General features: G+C 39.2%; 1 protein-coding gene across 2 annotated transcripts in view; it reads left to right on the top strand.

Moving 5' to 3' along the window:
• WASHC4 (WASH complex subunit 4) overlaps positions 1 to 18,490 on the top strand; it is a 98,844-nt gene that overhangs the window by 8,842 nt on the left and 71,512 nt on the right. Inside the window, exons 3-13 of one of the 2 annotated variants that reach the window (XM_049783149.1) lie at positions 34 to 87; positions 185 to 250; positions 2,214 to 2,259; positions 3,725 to 3,792; positions 9,123 to 9,205; positions 12,637 to 12,679; positions 13,115 to 13,218; positions 14,651 to 14,771; positions 16,432 to 16,555; positions 16,661 to 16,788; positions 17,364 to 17,524. In XM_049783149.1, coding sequence (XP_049639106.1) covers positions 34 to 87; positions 185 to 250; positions 2,214 to 2,259; positions 3,725 to 3,792; positions 9,123 to 9,205; positions 12,637 to 12,679; positions 13,115 to 13,218; positions 14,651 to 14,771; positions 16,432 to 16,555; positions 16,661 to 16,788; positions 17,364 to 17,524 — 998 coding nt within the window. Of the gene's footprint in view, positions 1 to 33; positions 88 to 184; positions 251 to 2,213; positions 2,260 to 3,724; positions 3,793 to 9,122; positions 9,206 to 12,636; positions 12,680 to 13,114; positions 13,219 to 14,650; positions 14,772 to 16,431; positions 16,556 to 16,660; positions 16,789 to 17,363; positions 17,525 to 18,490 lie in introns of those variants that run through there. The other variant, XM_049783150.1, reaches the window with a different exon arrangement.

The following is an 18,490-nucleotide window of genomic DNA, read 5'->3' on the forward strand; positions in this document are numbered from 1 at the left end:
TTACAGATTGAAATGTTCTTTTTTTCTATACAGCTTTTGCCATATGAACAGTCTTCCCTTTTGGAACTCATTAAGACAGAAAACAAGGTAAAATTTCTAAACATAAACTTTTTTTTTTCTTAAATGCTGTAATGGTTTATTATCATTTAATTATTTGCTTTTAAATTTTTACCCTTGAAACTAGGTCTTAAACAAGGTCATCACTGTTTATGCTGCGCTTTGTTGTGAAATCAAGAAATTAAAATATGAGGTAATTAAGATTTTTAGAAGTAACTTAAACATAAATATGTGCTTACCTGTGTGTATGCTGTGTATAAATATTATTGGGTATTTAATGGTTTATTTAAAGTAATAGCAACTGCCATTCACATTACTTATATATTGTGTACCACACTTGAGAAATCATTGAAGAAACTGAGGCAGGCTTAAAGAAGGCATTACTTCCCAGGATCTTAGTGCTAGTAAAACTTTGAATTTGGGTCTGTGTCATTTCAAAGTGTATTGTTGTCTGTGGTATATACTGATTTAAAAAATTTTTGGTCTTGGGCAGGAGAAATAGTTCAGAGGGCTGGAGCATGTGCTTTGCCTGCACTCAGCCCTGATAGTTTAATCCCTCACAGTTCCTGGCCTCCCCTAAACACATGGGCCCCAGCATGAATCTATGCACTGAACCTCTCGGTCTGCATTGCTGATCTGAGTTGAACCAGGAGAGCCCCTCCTTGGACCCTGTGCACATTTCATCCTAAATTTAAAGATAAATTTTTAATGTGCTTTTAGTTTTTTTCTCTTTTTTTCCCTCCCCTCCCCTCTCCCGTCCTCCATGCTTTTAGTTTTTATTCCCCTTACTCATAATTTAAAAATTACTAGAGGTCAGTATACTTTTTTCTTTTCTCTTTTTGTATATTGTATATAGGATCTCAGTCCTGAGAATTAGAAGGAGGATTGGATCAATCAGTTGTCAGATCAAGTAAAAGCTACAGAAATTAAGCTATAATTATGTGTATCTTAAATCTATCTGGTACTCTAAGAATAAATTGAATTTAATCAGCATTGTAAGCAATTCAGAGAATCACATTTAGTGTATATATCTGTGTATAGCCGAAGTTGGCTTATACTTGGGCCATACAGGTTTTTTGATTCAGTGTGCACATGTAGTCTCCAGTCATCTTCTGCCATCTGTTGGAGGGGCTATACTTCAGCTCAGTCAGTTGCAGCTGAGCTGAAGAGGTAGGCGGCTGAACGGTATTTAACCCACAATATTCAATGGCACATTTAATTAAGTGAAAAACCCATTTAAGGCAGTAAAGTCATGTAAATAATGTTTATACTCGGGTTTTGGAGTATAAGGATTCAGGATTTTTTTTTTAGTTTTTGGGTCACACCTGGCAGCGCTCAGGGGTTACTCCTGACTCTATGCTCAAAAATCGCTCCTGGCAGGCTCAGGAGATCATGTGGGATGCCGAGATTTGAACCCCTGGGATTTGAACCACCGACCTTCTGCATACAAGGCAAATGTCTTACCTCCATGCTATCTCTCCGGCCCCAGGATTCAGGATTTTTAACCATTTATTTACAATGCTTTACTGTCTTTTTTTTTTTTTTTTTTGCTTTACTGTCTTAAATGGTTTATTCACTTTAGCTATTGAATACTATGGGTATACAGTATATCAAACAGTAATGTATTGTAAATGTAATCATGTACTTATTTATTTACTGAGTTCTCAATTATTGGGGTATATATATATATCTTTGTTGTTGTTGTTGTTGTTCTTTTTGGGTCACACCTGGCAGCGCTCGGGTTACTCCTGGTTCTATGCTTAGAAATTGCTCCTGACAGGCTCGGGGGACCATATGAGATGTCAGGATTCGAACCACCATCCTCTGCATGCAAGGCAAATACCTTACCTTCATTCTATCTCTCCGGCCCCTGGGGTATATATTTTTATTTTTGAAATTTACCAGTGGCTGCTGCATTTTCCACCTCAGCTTATACTTGAGTCACTAAGTTTTCCCTGTTTTTAGGATAAAATTAGGGGGGTTCGGCTTATACTTGAGTATATATGGTAAGTGAATTTGTGACAGCATTTTGCTTTTGAAATATGCATCGTTTTAAGAGTTTAGATGTGAATTAATCTGTAGTATTATTTTTTATTTCTTTTCCTTTCTTTTTTCTCACTCCTCCCACCTTATCCTTATTTCTTTTTTTAAAACAGGCAGAAACAAAATTTTATAATGGCCTCTTGTTTTATGGAGAAGGAGGTAAGTTTTTATACATTGTAATACTGTGATGCCTGTTTTGAGATTGAGATGAAGAAAAAGTTAATAAGAAATTCTAGGACTATTATGATCATATATTGTATTAGTGTGGGGAAATGAATATTTCTTTTTTGTTTTGTTTTGTTGTTTTGGGCCATACCTGGCAGTGTTCAGAGTTACACCTGATTGCTCTTAGGAATCACTCCTGGTGGTTTGGGCATATGGGATGCTGACGATAGGACCTGATAGCATGCAAGGAAAGCATTTTACCATTGTACTATTATTCTGGCCCTTATTGTTTGATAAACAGGTCGAAAAAAATCTGATGAAATAACATATCCTCTAAAGCAATTTCCTTTTTTTTGTTTTTGTTTTTGGGCCACACCCAATGATGCTCAGGGGTGTCTCCTGGCTATGCGCTCAGAAATCACTCCTGGCTTGGCGGACCATAGGGGATGCGGGGGGAATCGAACCACAGTCCGTCCTAGATTAGCCGCGTGCACACCCAGTGATGCTCAGGGGTTTCTCCTGGCTATGCGCTCAGAAATCACTCCTGGCTTGGTGGACCATAGGGGATGCGGGGGGGATCAAACCACAGTCCGTCCTAGATTAGCCGCGTGCAAGGCAAACACCCTTCTGCTTTTGCCACCACTCTGGCTCCTATAGCAATTTCTTATACTTATTTGCCTTTTTCTCAGGGAAAAAAAAGTCATTCTGCAGTTCCTCCTGTAAATCTAACTTTCTTATCTGGGGAGACAAGCATGACTTTTGTGATGATGTACTTGGCACTACTTAGAGCTTGCTCCTTGCTCTATTCTCAGGGATAACTCTTGGCCTTCTGGCAGGCAGGTTCAAGGAACTGTATGTTATGCTGGGAATCAGATCTGGCTTTGCTGTGTGCAAAGCTGTGTTATTTCTCTAGCCCCTGGAAATCTCCTTTCTGTAAGAAAGCAAGTGCCTGGACCAGAGCGATAGCACATCTTGTAGGGTTTTGGCCTTGCACACAGCTGACCCAAGTTCTATCCCCAGCATCCCACATGATCCTGCGAATCTGCCAAGAGTTCTGAGAACAGAGCCAGGAGTAACCTCTGAGCACTGCTGGGTGTGGCCCCAAAATAAAAAAAAAAAAAATTGGTTTCTAGTTGCATCTGCAATGTTCCAGCATGCCCTGCCCCGCCCCATCACCCACTGTGGGAAACACTGCTAAAGTCAGTGTCTTGTTAATGAATCACAAAGTATAGTAGCTAGATGAATATTTTCTTTGATATTCTTTAATAGTGAAACAGATGGTTAATTTTAATTGTGTGATTAATGATAAAATAGTATCTCCCTTTGCACCGTACAAAGTTTATAGCTAATAGTCTGTAGATTAGAATATGCCCTAATGAATAAAAATCACGTTTTTCTTTTTTGGTGATTATTGAATTTAAGTTACCAAATTGAAATGATTCTTCTGTTGCCTTTAAAGCTACCGATTCCAGCATGGTAGAAGGTGATTGCCAAATTCAGATGGGTAGATTTATTTCGTTCCTCCAGGTAATTTAAAAATAATTATTTTTGGGAAAAGTTTGAATAAATGTCACATAACTGAGAAAGGAAATGTGAAATGTTAAGATTGTGTATTGTTAGGGGTGATAGCATTCTGACTATTGTTTATGAAAGATTTTCAAAGTACTTTTAGGAAAATGTGTTATCAAATAAGTTGTGTAATTTATTGACATTTGTCATTGTACCTGTAGTTTAGGTTCTGTATCAGGTGGGAAAAGATAATTTGCCAGAAACACTTTTTAATGTAGGTGGTTGTTAGATGAGCAATGATGAAATTGTTAAAAATAGCAACACTTGTTTATTTTTTTTGGGTTTGGGGCCACACCTGGCTATGCACTCAGAAATCGCTCCTGCTCGGGAAGCCATATGGGACACTGGGGATCGAACCCAGGTCTGCCCTGGGTCAGCAGTGTGCAAGGCAACGCCCTACTGCTGCGTTATTGCTCCAGCCCCATTTTTTTAAAATTTATTATTTATTTATTTATTTATTTATTTATTTATTTATTTATTTATTTATTTATTTGCAGCACTTGATTTTAACCAGATGTTTCTAGTATGGACTGGAAACATCCTTGTAGTTCCATTTATTCTAGGACTTTGGTTTAAGGTCTTCAGGAGATTTGATAACTTTATTCTTCTTGATTGTACAAAATGGACATTGGAGATACAAAAGATATACTCATAATACCATCTATTTTCTGACTCTTGGGTAGAAGAATTGGTATATTTCATTTTTTTTTTTTTTTTTTTTTTTTTTGGTTTTTGGGTCACACCTGGCAGCGGTCAGGGGTTACTCCTGGCTCCACGCTCAGAAATTGCTTCTGGCAGGCTCAGGGGACCATATGGGATGCCGGGATTTGAACCACCGTCCTTCCGCATGAAAGGCAAATGCTTTACCTCCATGCTATCTCTCCGGACCTGAATTGGTGTATTTCTTTCAGCATACTGACATGTTCATATTACTTGTTTCATCTACTTGATTTAATTGAGAATATTTTATCTATCTTATTCTTTATTGTGGTTTGTGTCAGCCAGGGTGTGCTTTAGAAAACAAGTCATGCATAGCATTTCACATTGGGATTGAATAGAGAGAGCTGAACTGATTTCCTGCAGAGTTGGAGGACAGCCGGGCAGGAGATGTAACTCTTAGCATTTGTCTTGTATTTGTGAGATCCTGGGTTTGATCCTCAACAATGCCAAGTCTTCTCAAACCTCCCATGTTGGATGGAGGGCTGAAAAAATGGCAGTGAGTTGAACTTAAGGAAATACCACATCTCTATCTATGGGAAAAGGGAGCAGGTTGGAGCTGCTCACTATGGGAGCTTGGACAAATAGCTTCCAGTTTCCTGCAGTCAGAGCTCCCCACTCTGAGAAAGGAGCACGGCTGTTGGGATGTTTGAGACACCTGTGCAAGGAAGGCTCTGTTGTGCAGGAGGCTGTCCCACTGGCTTGTGTTGATAAAAACAGTGAGAAATAGAAAGGATATCTCTTTCGGGAGAAAAAAAAAAAGAAAGGATGTCTCTTTCTTGCCTTCTGTTTTTTTTTTTTTTTTTTTGGGGGGGGGCACATCTGGTTATGCTCAGGGGTTACTCGTGGCTATGCGCTAAGAAATTGCTCCTGGCTTGGGGGACCACATGGGCAGCCGCTTGCAAGGCAAATGCCCTACTACTGTGCTTATTGCTCTGGCCCCCTGCCTTTTAGTTTTAATTGGCAGAGACTTACTGGGAAACCTCTTGGGGCAAAATTTTGAGAAACAGAATTACCAAGTTACAAGTCCCAGTGTATATGTTATTTTGGCCTTTGATTTTTATAAAAATACTACATTTCTTTTAGGGATATTTTATGTGACCTACATATGTTCATTGTATTGACTGGTCTGACACTGAGCCACAGCCAGGCTAAGTGCTGCCAGAACTTCGTGAGTCCTATTTGGGAGTGTCATGCAAAACAAACAAAATTGATATCCTTTTTTTTTTTTTTTTTTTTGGTTTTTGGGTCACACCTGAAATGCTCAGGGGCTACTCCTAGCTCCACGCTCAGAAATCACCTACGGCAGGCTTGGGGGACCATAAGGAACGCCGAAATGGTGGTCCGTTCTAGGCTAGTGCTTGCAAAGCAGATGCCTTACCTCTAGTGCCTACCACTCGGCCCTGCCCTAGCTTTTTAAAAAATATACTTTATTTAAGCACCATGGTAATGTTGTTCATGGTTGAGTTTCAGTAATAGAATGTATACCACCCTTCATCAGTGCTCATTTTCTGCCATAGTTTATTTTAATTTACATTTCTTGTTTTACCTTTTTTCATTCTTTAATCATTAGTGTCATGATGTTTTGTTGTGTGTGTGTGTGGCTTTTTTTTTGGGGGGGGGGCTCGGATTACTCCTGGCTATGTGCTCAGAAATCGCTCTTGGCTTGGGGGACCATATGGGACACCGGGGATCGAACCAAGGTCTGTTCTTAATCAGCTGTGTGAAAGACAAATGTTGTACTGCACTATCGCTCTGTGTCTACCAAGATCTTACTGTTTTTCTTAATTTTTAAATTTATTTTTGTTTTGTTTTCTTGTTTTTGGACCACACCTGCTGACACTCCATGGTCCATCCTAGGTTAGCTGTGTGTATGGAGAATGCCCTATCACTACGCCACCTCTCCAGCCCTGAACCTACTTTATTTTAAAATACAAATCTGCCTATTTTGCTAACTTAGTTCTTTTTTTTTACTTTTTATAGTTTATATATTTGAATATATTTGCACATATACAGGTATACTATTCATTGGGTTATTTTGTTGTTGTTCTTTTTGTTTTTGGGTCACACCTGGCAGCGTTCAGGGGTTACTCCTGGCTCTGTGCTCAGAAGTCGTTCCTGGCAGGCTCGGGGTACCATATGGGATGTCAGGATTCAAACCGGGGTTCGTGCTGTGTTAGCTGCCTTACTGCTGTGCTATCACTCCAGCCCTTTCTGTTCATTGTTTTTATTAACTTACAGAAATTGAATGTACAGAACAAAATATAGTTGAAGCAAAAGTGAAATGCACTTTATTTTTTTATTTTTAAAAGTTTAACATTGGGGCTGGAGAGGGAGAATAGTAGGCAGGGCACTTGCTTTGCACATGGCTAACCTGTGTTCTATTCCTGTACCTGTTTGGTCCCGAGTCCTGCCAGCAGTGATCCCTAAGTGCAGAGCTAGGAATAAGTTCTGAGGTACTGTTGGGTGTGGAACCAAATAAAAAAATGTTAAAGTATTTTTAGATTCTATTGGCAATAGCAGTACTTTTACACATTTAACAACCATTTTTGAACCTAGTGTATATTAAAGCTATTCTTGCTGCTAAGAATATGGTATTGAACAAAAAACCAATAGAAATTCCTGGCCTCATAGAGCCTAAAATTTAGAACAGCTGTAGGATTAATCAGTTTTTTCATGTTTAAGGTTACAGACTTTCTAAGGTTTAAAAGTTGAGAGCTGCTGAACATAAATTTTCAGAATGGAAGTTACTGCTGTATTTTCTGGCATATAAGATGACCTTTTTTTGGTTTTTGGGCCACACTCGGTGACGCTCAGGGGTTACTCCTGGCTATGCGCTCAGAAGTCGCTCCTGGCTTGGGGGACCATATGGGGCGCCGGAGGATCGAACCGCGGTCCGTCCTAGGCTAGGGTGGCAAGGCAGACACCTTACCTCTAGCGCTACCGTGCTGGCCCCAAGATGACTTTTTTGTTTGTTTGTTTTTTTGTTTTTTGTTTTTTTGGGTCACACCTGGCAGTGCTCAGGAGTTACTCCCGGCTCCACACTCAGAAATCGCTCCTGGCAGGCTTGGCATATAGGATGCCGGGATTTGAACCAATGACTTTTCTGCATGAAAGGCAAACCGCCTTACCTCCATGCTATCTCTCCGGCCCCCCCAAGATGACTTTTTTTTTTTTTTGGTTTTTGGGTCACACCCGGCAGTGCTCAGTGGTTAATCCCGGCTCCATGCTCAGAAATTGCTCCTGGCAGGCACAGGGGACCATATGGGACGCTGGGATTCGAACCGATGACTTTCTGTGTGAAAAGCAAACGCCTTACCTCCATGCTATCTCTCCGGCCCCCCAAGATGACTTTTTAACCATGAAAAACTTTTAAAAGGCTGGGGTTATTTTATATGCCCATATATGGCATGCTGAAACTTACTCCAGCTTCAGGGATAGTGATCCACCCCCTTTTACCCCACTTACCGCATCCTATCCAACTGCCAGGCATCATTACTCACTTTTCTGTTTGTCCTGATTTCAGGGCACTCAGAGGAGCTGAGTTACCGAGTGCTGGGACACAGGAGGCGCTTTGTCTCCCTCTAGCTGTCCTTTTAATCACTGCACCCAAGCCAACTACTCTTGGAGGAGCCCCCTCTTCCTGCTCTCAGTGTAGATCACAATCAAAAAATCACAGTCACACTCACTACAAATGACAAATATAAAATGATTGTTGGCACTCCAAAGTCTAGCTTTATCAAACATATACTGATAACCTTTGAGGGTTCTACTCTTTTTCTCTTATGTTTTTTAATTTCCATTTGGTATGCGTTAGTAGAGAGGTAGTGAATATACTGTGAATATAGCCACCCAGCAATGCCTCGGGTTTACTCCTGGCTCTGCAGTCAGGAATTACTTTTGGCAGTGCTCAGGGGTACTATATGGGATGCTGGGGATAAACCCAACCCAGGTTAGCTGTGTGCAAGCAAAAAGCCCTATTCTCTGTCCTACCACTCTGGCTTTGATACAAGTTACTTAATGATAGACATTGACTGTATAACAAACATAAAATAGTTCATTTATTTTGTACATGTCTGTTTATAGATAAAATCAAAGGTAATAAGCACTTGAAATTATTTCAGAGTAATTTTTGGAGACCCCTCCTTTCATTATCATACTTTCTAAATTAGCATCATTCATTCAGATATTTATTTGTTCATTTAATAGGACAGGATTTATTGAGAAGTGGTTGAGTGTTATCTATGATGCTAGGTGGTGGATATTCTAAGAAGGATTGAGGGAGTCTAATGGAGAAATTATATGAGTTATTATATGAGTTATTGAGACATAAGATAAAGGAAATAATGAGGTAACTCCATAGGATAGCAGTGATCTTGGGGTGCAGGCCATGAATTAGATTGATGGAAGGTTGATTGAAATTGTATGCTGCAGGTTAAATGGACATTTTTTTTAATGGAGATTTTTATTGGAAATCTATTTTGTTTAAATGTTGTTACTATAAAATTCAGTCAGAGATAGGGACATACAAAAAAGCAACTTTGTAACATATGCTCAACTTGTCATTTCAGGAACTCTCTTGTTTTGTAACAAGATGCTATGAAGTGGTGATGAATGTAGTCCATCAGTTGGCTGCCCTCTATATCAGTAACAAGTAATGAATTTTAGAAATGTTTTTGCTTTATAATAGAGATAACAGGCACTGTTTCTCTGAAACTAATTAAATTAGTTTTGCATTTTGTTTATTCATTGCTTTATACCTTTCATGTTATTTAGCATTCTTTCAACAGTTATGTTTTGAACACTACTTGATTTGTATAAGTTATTAAGACAGTTTCCCTCATAACTTATAAATTCCTACCTGTCTGAATTAGACTGTTGACAGAAAATTAAAGAATTTGATTACATAGAAAAATGTTATTATGAAATTAGTAAACACATCTTAAATTTCTTTTTTTGGGGGGGAGGAGTTGGGTCACACCCAGCGGCGCTCAGGGGTCACTCCTGCTCCATGCTCAGAAATCACTCCTGGCATCTTGGCAGGCACAGGGGGATCATATGGGATGCCATGATTTGAACCACCATCTGTCCTGGGTCAGCTGCGTGCAAGGCAAATGCTGTGCTATCCAGTCCCATACATCTTAAATTTCTTTTTTTTTTTGTGGCTTTTTGGGTCACACCCGGCAGTGCTCAGGGGTTACTCCTGGCTCCATGCTCAGAAATTGCTCCTGGCAGGCACAGGGGACCATATGGGACGCCGGGATTCGAACCGATGACCTTCTGCATGAAAGGCAAACGCCTTACCTCCATGCTATCTCTCCGGCCCCCATCTTAAATTTCTTATTTCCTTTGTTTTTGTTTTTGTTTTTGGGCCGCACCCGATGATGCTCAGGGGTTACTCCTGGTTGTCTGCTCAGAAATAGCTCCTGGCAGGCACGGGGGACCATATGGGACACCGGGATTCAAACCAACCACCTTTGGTCCTGGATCGGATGCTTGCAAGGCAAACGCCGCTGTGCTATCTCTCCGGGCCCTTATTTCCTTTTTTTATTTTGAAGGTTCTTCATTTTATTAGTTACTTTTCTTTTTTTTTTGGTTTTTTTTTTTTTTTTTTTTGGGCCACACCCTGTGACGCTCAGGGGTTACTCCTGGCTATGCGCTCAGAAGTTGCTCCTGGCTTCTTGGGGGACCATATGGGACGCTGGGGGATCGAACCGCGGTCCGTCCTAGGCTAGCGCAGGCAAGGCAGGCACCTTACCTTCAGCGCCACCGCCCGGCCCCTAGTTACTTTTCTTAAGCTTAGAATCTTTCGGGTGGGATAGAGCTCAGCAATATATTGAAAACATTTTATCTAATTATCTTCCACCTTTGACAAAGACTTCCCTAAAAGCAAGAGAGGTGATCAAATTTTCAGAGTTTTTTTTTTTTTTGCCACACCCGATGGTGCTCAGGGTTACTCCTGGCTCTGTGCTCAGAAATTGCTGCTGGCAGGCATAGGGGACCATATGGGGTATGCCCGGATTCGAACCACCCTGGTTTGGCTACTTTCAAGGCAAATACCCTACCTCTGTGCTATCTCTCTGGCCCCTTAGAGCCTTTTATATTCTACAAAAAAGTGGCATTTTACTGATGTGCTCTACTTAAAATTTTCTCATTTACTAATTAGTTATAACTTTCCAGTCACTCTACTTAGGTATAAAATTAGAGATTTTCAATTGTGACAAGAGAGGACCTATTAATTTGAAATCCATGCATTTTATAGGTGCTGTCCTTTTACTTACCCGTCATTTATTATTATTATTATTACCAAATCATACTTAATCTTAACTCTTTTTATAAACAGGAGAACTGTTAACTGTTTCTCCTGCTCATATTTTTCCCATTCAGGTACTTATTTATGTTGTCTTTATTGAAGCTCTCATGGCACCAGGGAGTAAGCGTAGCATTCAGGTTCCTGCTTTACTGGTGTGTAATTCAAAGAGGACTCCCCAGCCCACATCTCTGTCCAAGAAGGCTAGAACTTAATGAATTTTGTGTTTTATTTATTTTTTTTTTTTTGTTTTTGTTTTTGTTTTTGGGTCACACCCGGTGATGCTCAGGGGTTACTCCTGGCTATGCGCTCAGAAGTCGCTCCTGGCTTGGGGGACCATATGGGACGCCGGGGGATCGAACCGCGGTCCGTCCAAGGCTAGTGCAGGCAAGGCAGGCACCTTACCTCTAGCGCCACCGCCCGGCCCCTTGTGTTTTATTTTTTAAGGTGGTCTGTGTGGAATATTTGTGTTCTTTTTGATATTTAAGTACCCTATGTTGCCACATAGTTGTCACAAATATTTTTTCTTGCCGTACAGAGTATGACCATTATGTGAAAGTATTTTCTTCTAAAAATTTTTTTTAGTACTATTATTATTATTTTAGTTTTTGGGGACCTCTGCAGTACTGTTCAGTGGTTACTCTTAGCTTTGCACTCAGAAATTACTCTTGGTAGTGTTCAGGGGACCATATGGGGTGTTCAGGATTGAACCTGGGTTGGCTGTGTGGAAGGCAAGTGCCCTATCCTCACCCTCACTCTGGCTCCCTTCTTTTTTAAATCATCCTGGTACTGTTGACAAAATGGTGTGATAATTGTGCAGTGAAATACAATATTATCTTAAATTATTTACTGTTAAGTAAATATGATATCTAGGAAATATAATTGCACGTTCTTGGGATTATTTACTTTGGTTATAAAATTGATTGTATGCATTTTTAATACGGATGAGAACTCAGAAGTAAATCAGACTTGATAACTAATTCCCAAATGTCATCTGGGGGAATAGATGAAAGAATTTAAGAGTTTAGGTGAGATATGAAATTCTCATAGTTTAGAAAGTAGAAAGGAATAAGTTTGGGGCTGGTGAGGTGGCGTTAGAGGTAAGGTGTCTGCCTTGCAAGTGCTAGCCAAGGTTAGCGTATGCAAAGCAAACACTCTACTGCTTGTGCCACTACTCTGATCTTATATAACACCATTTTTAATTAGATTATTGCAGATAGGGACCGGCGAGGTGACGCTAGAGGTAAGGTGTCTGCCTTGCAAGCACTAGCCAAGGAAGGACCACAGTTCGATCCCCTGGCATCCCATATGGTCCCCCCAAGCCAGGGGCAATTTCTGAGCACTTAGCCAGGAGTAACCCTGAGCATCAAAGGGGTGTGCCCCCCTCCCAAAAAAAAGGAATGTTTTGTTAATACTCTACCTTTATTTCAAGTGAGATTCTTTACACTTAATTGGATATTTAAACTTAATTGGGTATATGTACTTTAGGCTTAATTGGAAACTTAATTGGTGAATGCAGAAAGCCTAGGCTGCCAGGGCTGCAGGATTTCTGCAGGTGAGGACAACTCAGACTGTATTTACAAGTTTGTTCCCTTCTTGGAAGAGTACAAAATCATAGTAATTCATTGGATTGCTCTATTTTAGTGTCTGAAGCTTGATAAAGATAAATATTAATATTTTCAGAGCTTTTGCTGCTATGTATTTTCCTTAAAATAATAATTAACTGGCAAAAAGAGGCTTTTTGTTTTATTAAGCTGGGTGTTATTTTATTACAGAATCGCACCCAAAATTATAGAGACAACTGGAGTTCATTTTCAGGTAAAGTCAATTAAACTTAATTTGTAAAACTGTACTTTTGATTGTATTTTGCTTGGTTTCTGTATAATTGGGTAGTACATATAGGAAGACATCTAATTGTCCCCCTCCACATAGTTCTTTTTTATTAGTGAAGTTGGAGAGGTATTTCTTACCCACTGTCAGTATAATGCTTAGTTTTCTCCATGCAGAGTCTGCAAGATATCTCTGTAAAATATACTGTTTGTACTGTCACAATTAAGAATGAAATACTGGACAAAGTGTTTATTTAAGACCAGTAGTTCTGAGAAGAAAGTTTCATATGTAGCTTAAAAAAGATTTTTCTGTTGCTTTAGCTAATTCTGTGGTTAAGCCAAACATGTTTCGATTTAAAACATAACGTGAAGCATAACTTCTATCTAGTGATCAAACAATAATCATTGAAGGTTTTTTTGACAGACTATGTATGAGCACTTGGGAGAATTGTTAACTGTTTTGATTACCCTGGATGAAATTATTGATAAGCATGTCACATTGAAAGACCACTGGACTATGTACAAAAGGTAAGCGAGTGAAAATATTGACATATTTTCTTATTTTCTGTAATATATGCATTAGGAAAAAGTATATGTGGAAGATTATATTTAGAAGGTAGGTTTCTAATGTCAAATGGCTCTATGAAGTTAGTAAACAATTTGTAAGTTTTAGATAGATTTGTTTGAGAATATAGTATATGAATGAAACAAGCTAATCTTAAAGTATGGTGGAATATTAATTTGACTATCATAGAATTTAGATTTATTTTTACCATGAGTTCTATTTAAAGGACAGTTGTATATATGGAACTAGTTTGGTGTTTTTTTTTTTTTTTTTTGTTGTTGTTTTTTGAGTCACACCCGGTGACGCTCAGGGGTTACTCCCTGGCTCTGTGCTCAGAAATCGCTCCTAGCAGGCACCGGGGACGATATGGGATGCTGGGATTTGAATCACTGTCCTTCTGCATGCAAGGCAAACGCCCGACCTCCAGTGCTATCTCTCCGCCCCCCCCCTCCCCTTTTATTTTGTTTTTGGGTCACACCCGGCAGCGCTCAGGTGTTAGTCCTGGCTCTATGTTCAGAAATCGCTCCTGGCATCCTCGGGGGACCACATGGGATGCCGGGATTTGAACCAATGACCTTCTGCATGAAAGGCAAACGCCTTACCTCCACGCTATCTCTTGGGCTCCTATATGGAATTAGTTTCATTTCATTGTATAGCAGCCAGTGCTTTTGAGGTCAAGCATATTATATTTTATTTTGGTGCCAGGGATTGACCCCAAACATGCAAAGTAGGCACCATATCACAGAGGTACAGCCCAGCCTTTATTATATTCAGCTTATTTATGTTTTTACTAAAAGTCTATATATAGTTGGGGGCCAGACCGATAGCACATTTACCTTGCATGCGGCTGACCCAGGACAGACCTTGGTTCTATCCCTGGCTTCACATATGGTTCCCCAAGCCAGGAGCGATTTCTGAGCACATAGCCAGGAGTGAACCCTGAGTGTCACTGGGTGTGGCCCTAAACCTCCCCTCGCCCCCCAAAAAAGAAGGTTATATAGAGAGAACACCAGGTTTTGTTTTGGTTTGGTTTGGTTTTTGGTTTTTGGTTTTGGGTCACACCTGGTAGCGTTCAAGGCTCTGTGCTCAGAAATTGCTCCTGGCAGGCAGAGGAATATGGGATGCCAGGATTTGAACCGTCGTCCATCCTGGATCAGCTGCTTGCAAGGTAAATGCCTTACTGCTCTGCTATCTTTCCGGCCCCCAGCACCAAGTTTCTTAATTGAAGAAGACAAAAATGTTACATAAGTAGAAAATTAAATATATTATGATTATTTTTATTTTCAAATGTGTGGAGCCAAACAAATGATAAATATAAAATTTTGATTTCTGCTACTTCTAATTCAATAATCTCAATATATTAGGAAAATTAAAATTTTTCTAATCTTGTATAAGGTTACTGAAATCTGTTCAGCACAATCCTTCAAAGTTTGGTATTCAGGAAGAAAAGCTAAAGCCATTTGAAAAGTTTTTGCTGAAGCTAGAAGTGCAGTTACTGGATGGAATGATATTTCAGGTAAGACCTATATTAGTATATTACTGTTGTTTGTTGATGTAGCTCAGAATTAATCTAGAAAATATATTTAATTTTTTTATTCGCTTATATACACACACATTTTTTTTTTTTTTTGGTGGGAAGTTAGAGAACTTCCCAAAGGGTGTCGGGCCCCTCCTGGTGAGTCTTTACTAACTATTCCAGTGGTTTGGTGTGGCACCCGACGATGTGCTGCTACTTTTGCCCTTTGGTGCTGGGGAGTAAGTACCCCAGCCTCTGGAGGCTTGGGGTCCTCCATGACTTGCACTTGTGATGCTTAGGGGACATACCATATCTAATGTATGTGTGTGCGTATGTATGCATGTTATCTTAACCCTTGTATTGCCTCTCTAGTCTTGAGAAGTGTTTTGGTTTAAAGTATTGATAGTGTGCTAAAATACTTCAATATCTACTGGAAAACAAAATTAATAATATACTAGTTGTAGTTTTGTGAAGTGTTCTTTTTTAATTAATGAATGGAGTCTACGATAATCCCTTGATAAAGGGAGTAATATCTAAGCAGTAAAGTCCTGTGTTTAATTTTAGATTTAGATTTGTACGAGAATGTTTTTAAAGTCAATTAAGGTCTTCATAGGCTAAGAGGATAGGTCTGTGCAACTACATGTGGCTATTTAAATAGATTAAAATAAGATGTTTTTTCTTTTTGCTATACTAGCAACGCATTAATTTGAATAGTCATATGTAATAAACTTGATAATCTTGATATCTGTTTCATGCTAATGGTACCTCATTAAACTTGGAGAAAACTAGCTATATTTTGTGGCTAGTCATTGGACCTGTACAGATGGAGACCTTTTCGGTCATCATAGAACACTCTGTTGGATAATAATGCTATGTGTACTTTCCACCAGAAATTGTAGTATGTTACATTTAGTCTATTTCAAGATTATCTTATATTTGCATTTCCTAGGATCACAGTTTTAACAAATTGACCAACCTGTTGGTTATATCAATTTTACTATTCAGCCAGTAGATTCAGAAGCAACTTTTATCATTGAGTAATTTGTCATCAGATATTTCTGGATGTGCATAAATCTGAGTAGAAAAAAATATATATGTAGTGCTAGAAGTTGTAAACAGAAATTTTTTTATTTTATCAGAATAAAATAATAGAAATAAAATAAAAATGTTTTCTATTATGCCATGATTCATGCTACTGAGAATTAGTCTATTAGTGCAGAATTATTTTTTTTTTTTTTTTTTTTTTTTTTTTTTTTTTTTTTTTGGTTTTTGGGCCACACCCGGTGACGCTCAGGGGTTACTCCTGGCTATGCGCTCAGAAGTCGCTCCTGGCTTGGGGGACCATATGGGACGCCGGGGGATCGAACCGCGGTCCGTCTCCTAGGCTAGCGCAGGTAAGGCAGGCACCTTACCTCGAGCGCCACCGCCCGGCCCCCAGAATTATTTTTTATTCTGTGCTATTATTTTCACGTAATTGGTACTCAGATAATGTGTATATGCACTTTTTCCATTTATAAGGATTTAAATACTAGATTAAATAAAAAATTTCTAGTGTTAGTGTTTGTCAAATTGCAGTGATGATTGTAGTTTACCATAAATCTGTTCAGATCTTGTTAGTAAGAGTCTAAATTAATTTTTTCTTTAAATGTTTCCTATATAGGCCTGTATTGAACAACAGTTCGATTCTCTCAATGGAGGAGTATCTGTGTCAAAAAATAGCACTTTTGCTGAAGAATTTGCACATAGTATTCGTACAATATTTGCAAATGTAGAAGCCAAACTTGGTAATATAAAATGGAGGTTTTTTTGTGTGTTTAAATAAAAATTGCATTTCCCAAAAGAATTTTTAGAATATTTGTTTTGTTTTTCTCTCGTCATGTCTTTGTAAGGAGAACCTTCTGAAATTGACCAAAGAGATAAGTATGTTGGAATTTGTGGACTCTTTGTACTGCACTTCCAAATTTTTCGAACTGTTGATAAGAAGTTTTATAAGTCTTTATTGGACATTTGTAAGAAGGTAAGAACTTGGGAAGACATTTTACTTCTTTCATTTTGAGTAGATTAGAAAAGTTTTGGATAAAATTTGTTTTTATTTTGGGGGTGCTGGGAAACCCTTCACTGCTGAGGTGGCCATTCCTTGGGATCTTGTTGTGCTGGGTATTTGGACCTGGATTTCTTTTTTTTTTTTTTTTTTTTTTGGTTTTTGGGCCACACCCGGTAACGCTCAGGGGTTACTCCTGGCTATGCGCTCAGAAGTCGCTCCTGGCTTGGGGGACCATATGGGACGCCGGGGGATCGAACCGCGGTCCGTCTCCTAGGCTAGCGCAGGTAAGGCAGGCACCTTACCTCCAGCGCCACCGCCCGGCCCCTGGACCTGGATTTCTTACATGCAGAGATGTACTCCAGTCCTTTAACTCATCTTTAGGCCCACAAAATAATTTTTGTAATCACAGTAATTATGTCTTATCTCTGTCACAGTAGGATAATGTATTTCATATTAATGACTATTATAGATTATTTTCTTGTTGAAAAAATTTTATAGCATGTTACATAATTTAAGTTTTTTTTTTTATCCTATGGTTGTTATTTTAGGTACCAGCCATTACTTTGACTGCTAATATCATTTGGTTTCCTGATAATTTTTTGATCCAGAAAGTGCCAGCAGCTGCCAAACTTCTAGACAGAAAAAGTCTTCAAGCCATTAAAATACACAGAGAGACTTTTCTACAACAGAAAGCGCAATCACTTACCAAGTAGGTGAATAAGTGCCCTTAATGAAATCACTTAGATGTTTCATATTTTTAAGTTTAAACTATCAGTATATGGAAATATTTTAAATTACAAGATTAAACATACTGATTCATTGCAAGGGAAAGAGGTGGATTGTCTCTATAAGAATTATTTTTTTTCTCTTTTTGCGGAGAAGTTTGGCCATACCTTATGGTATTAGTGTTGACATTATGTCATTGTCATTAAATATATTTAAGGACAGATGATTTTTTTTTTTTTTTTGGTTTTTGGGCCACACCCGTTTGACGCTCAGGGGTTACTCCTGGCTATGCGCTCAGAAATCGCCCCTGGCTTGGGGGGACCATATGGTACGCCGGGGGATCGAACCGCGGTCCTTCCTTGGCTTGCGCTTGCAAGGCAGACACCTTACCTCCAGCGCCACCTACCCGGCCCCAGGCCAGATGATTTTTTACATGATTTTTTCCTATTTGTCCTTTTTTTTTTTGGTGGTTTTTGAGTCACACTCGGCAGCGCTCAGGAGTTACTCCTGGCTCTGCACTCAGAAATTGCTCATGGTAGGCACGGGGGACCATGTGGGATGCCCGGATTTGAACCATCATTTGTTCTGAATCGGCTATGTGCAAGGCAAATGTCCTACTGCTGTGCCATTTCTCTGGCCCCATCTATTTGTACTTTAAATGAAGTTGACATACTATTAAAACCCTTTTGTTAGTTTGGACTGTTGTTGATTGGATTGCTTTTAGAACTTGAAACAAGTTTCATTTATAAAAGACAAAGTTAATCTGGCATTTGGATGTGGGACTGATGAGTGAAAGTTGTAGATAAACTGCTTCTCTGTCCTGTTTGGTCTCATTTAAAACAGCAAGCTCTTGATTTGTATTGGTGTAATTGGCAAAAAAATTGGGCAATTAGTGTAGACTTCCTCCCTTTTTTGAAGGGTAGAGGAGCAGGTATAGGCAGGGGATGAT

The sequence above is a fragment of the Suncus etruscus genome, chromosome 11, assembly GCF_024139225.1.
Source record: "Suncus etruscus isolate mSunEtr1 chromosome 11, mSunEtr1.pri.cur, whole genome shotgun sequence".
Lineage (NCBI taxonomy): Eukaryota > Metazoa > Chordata > Mammalia > Eulipotyphla > Soricidae > Suncus > Suncus etruscus.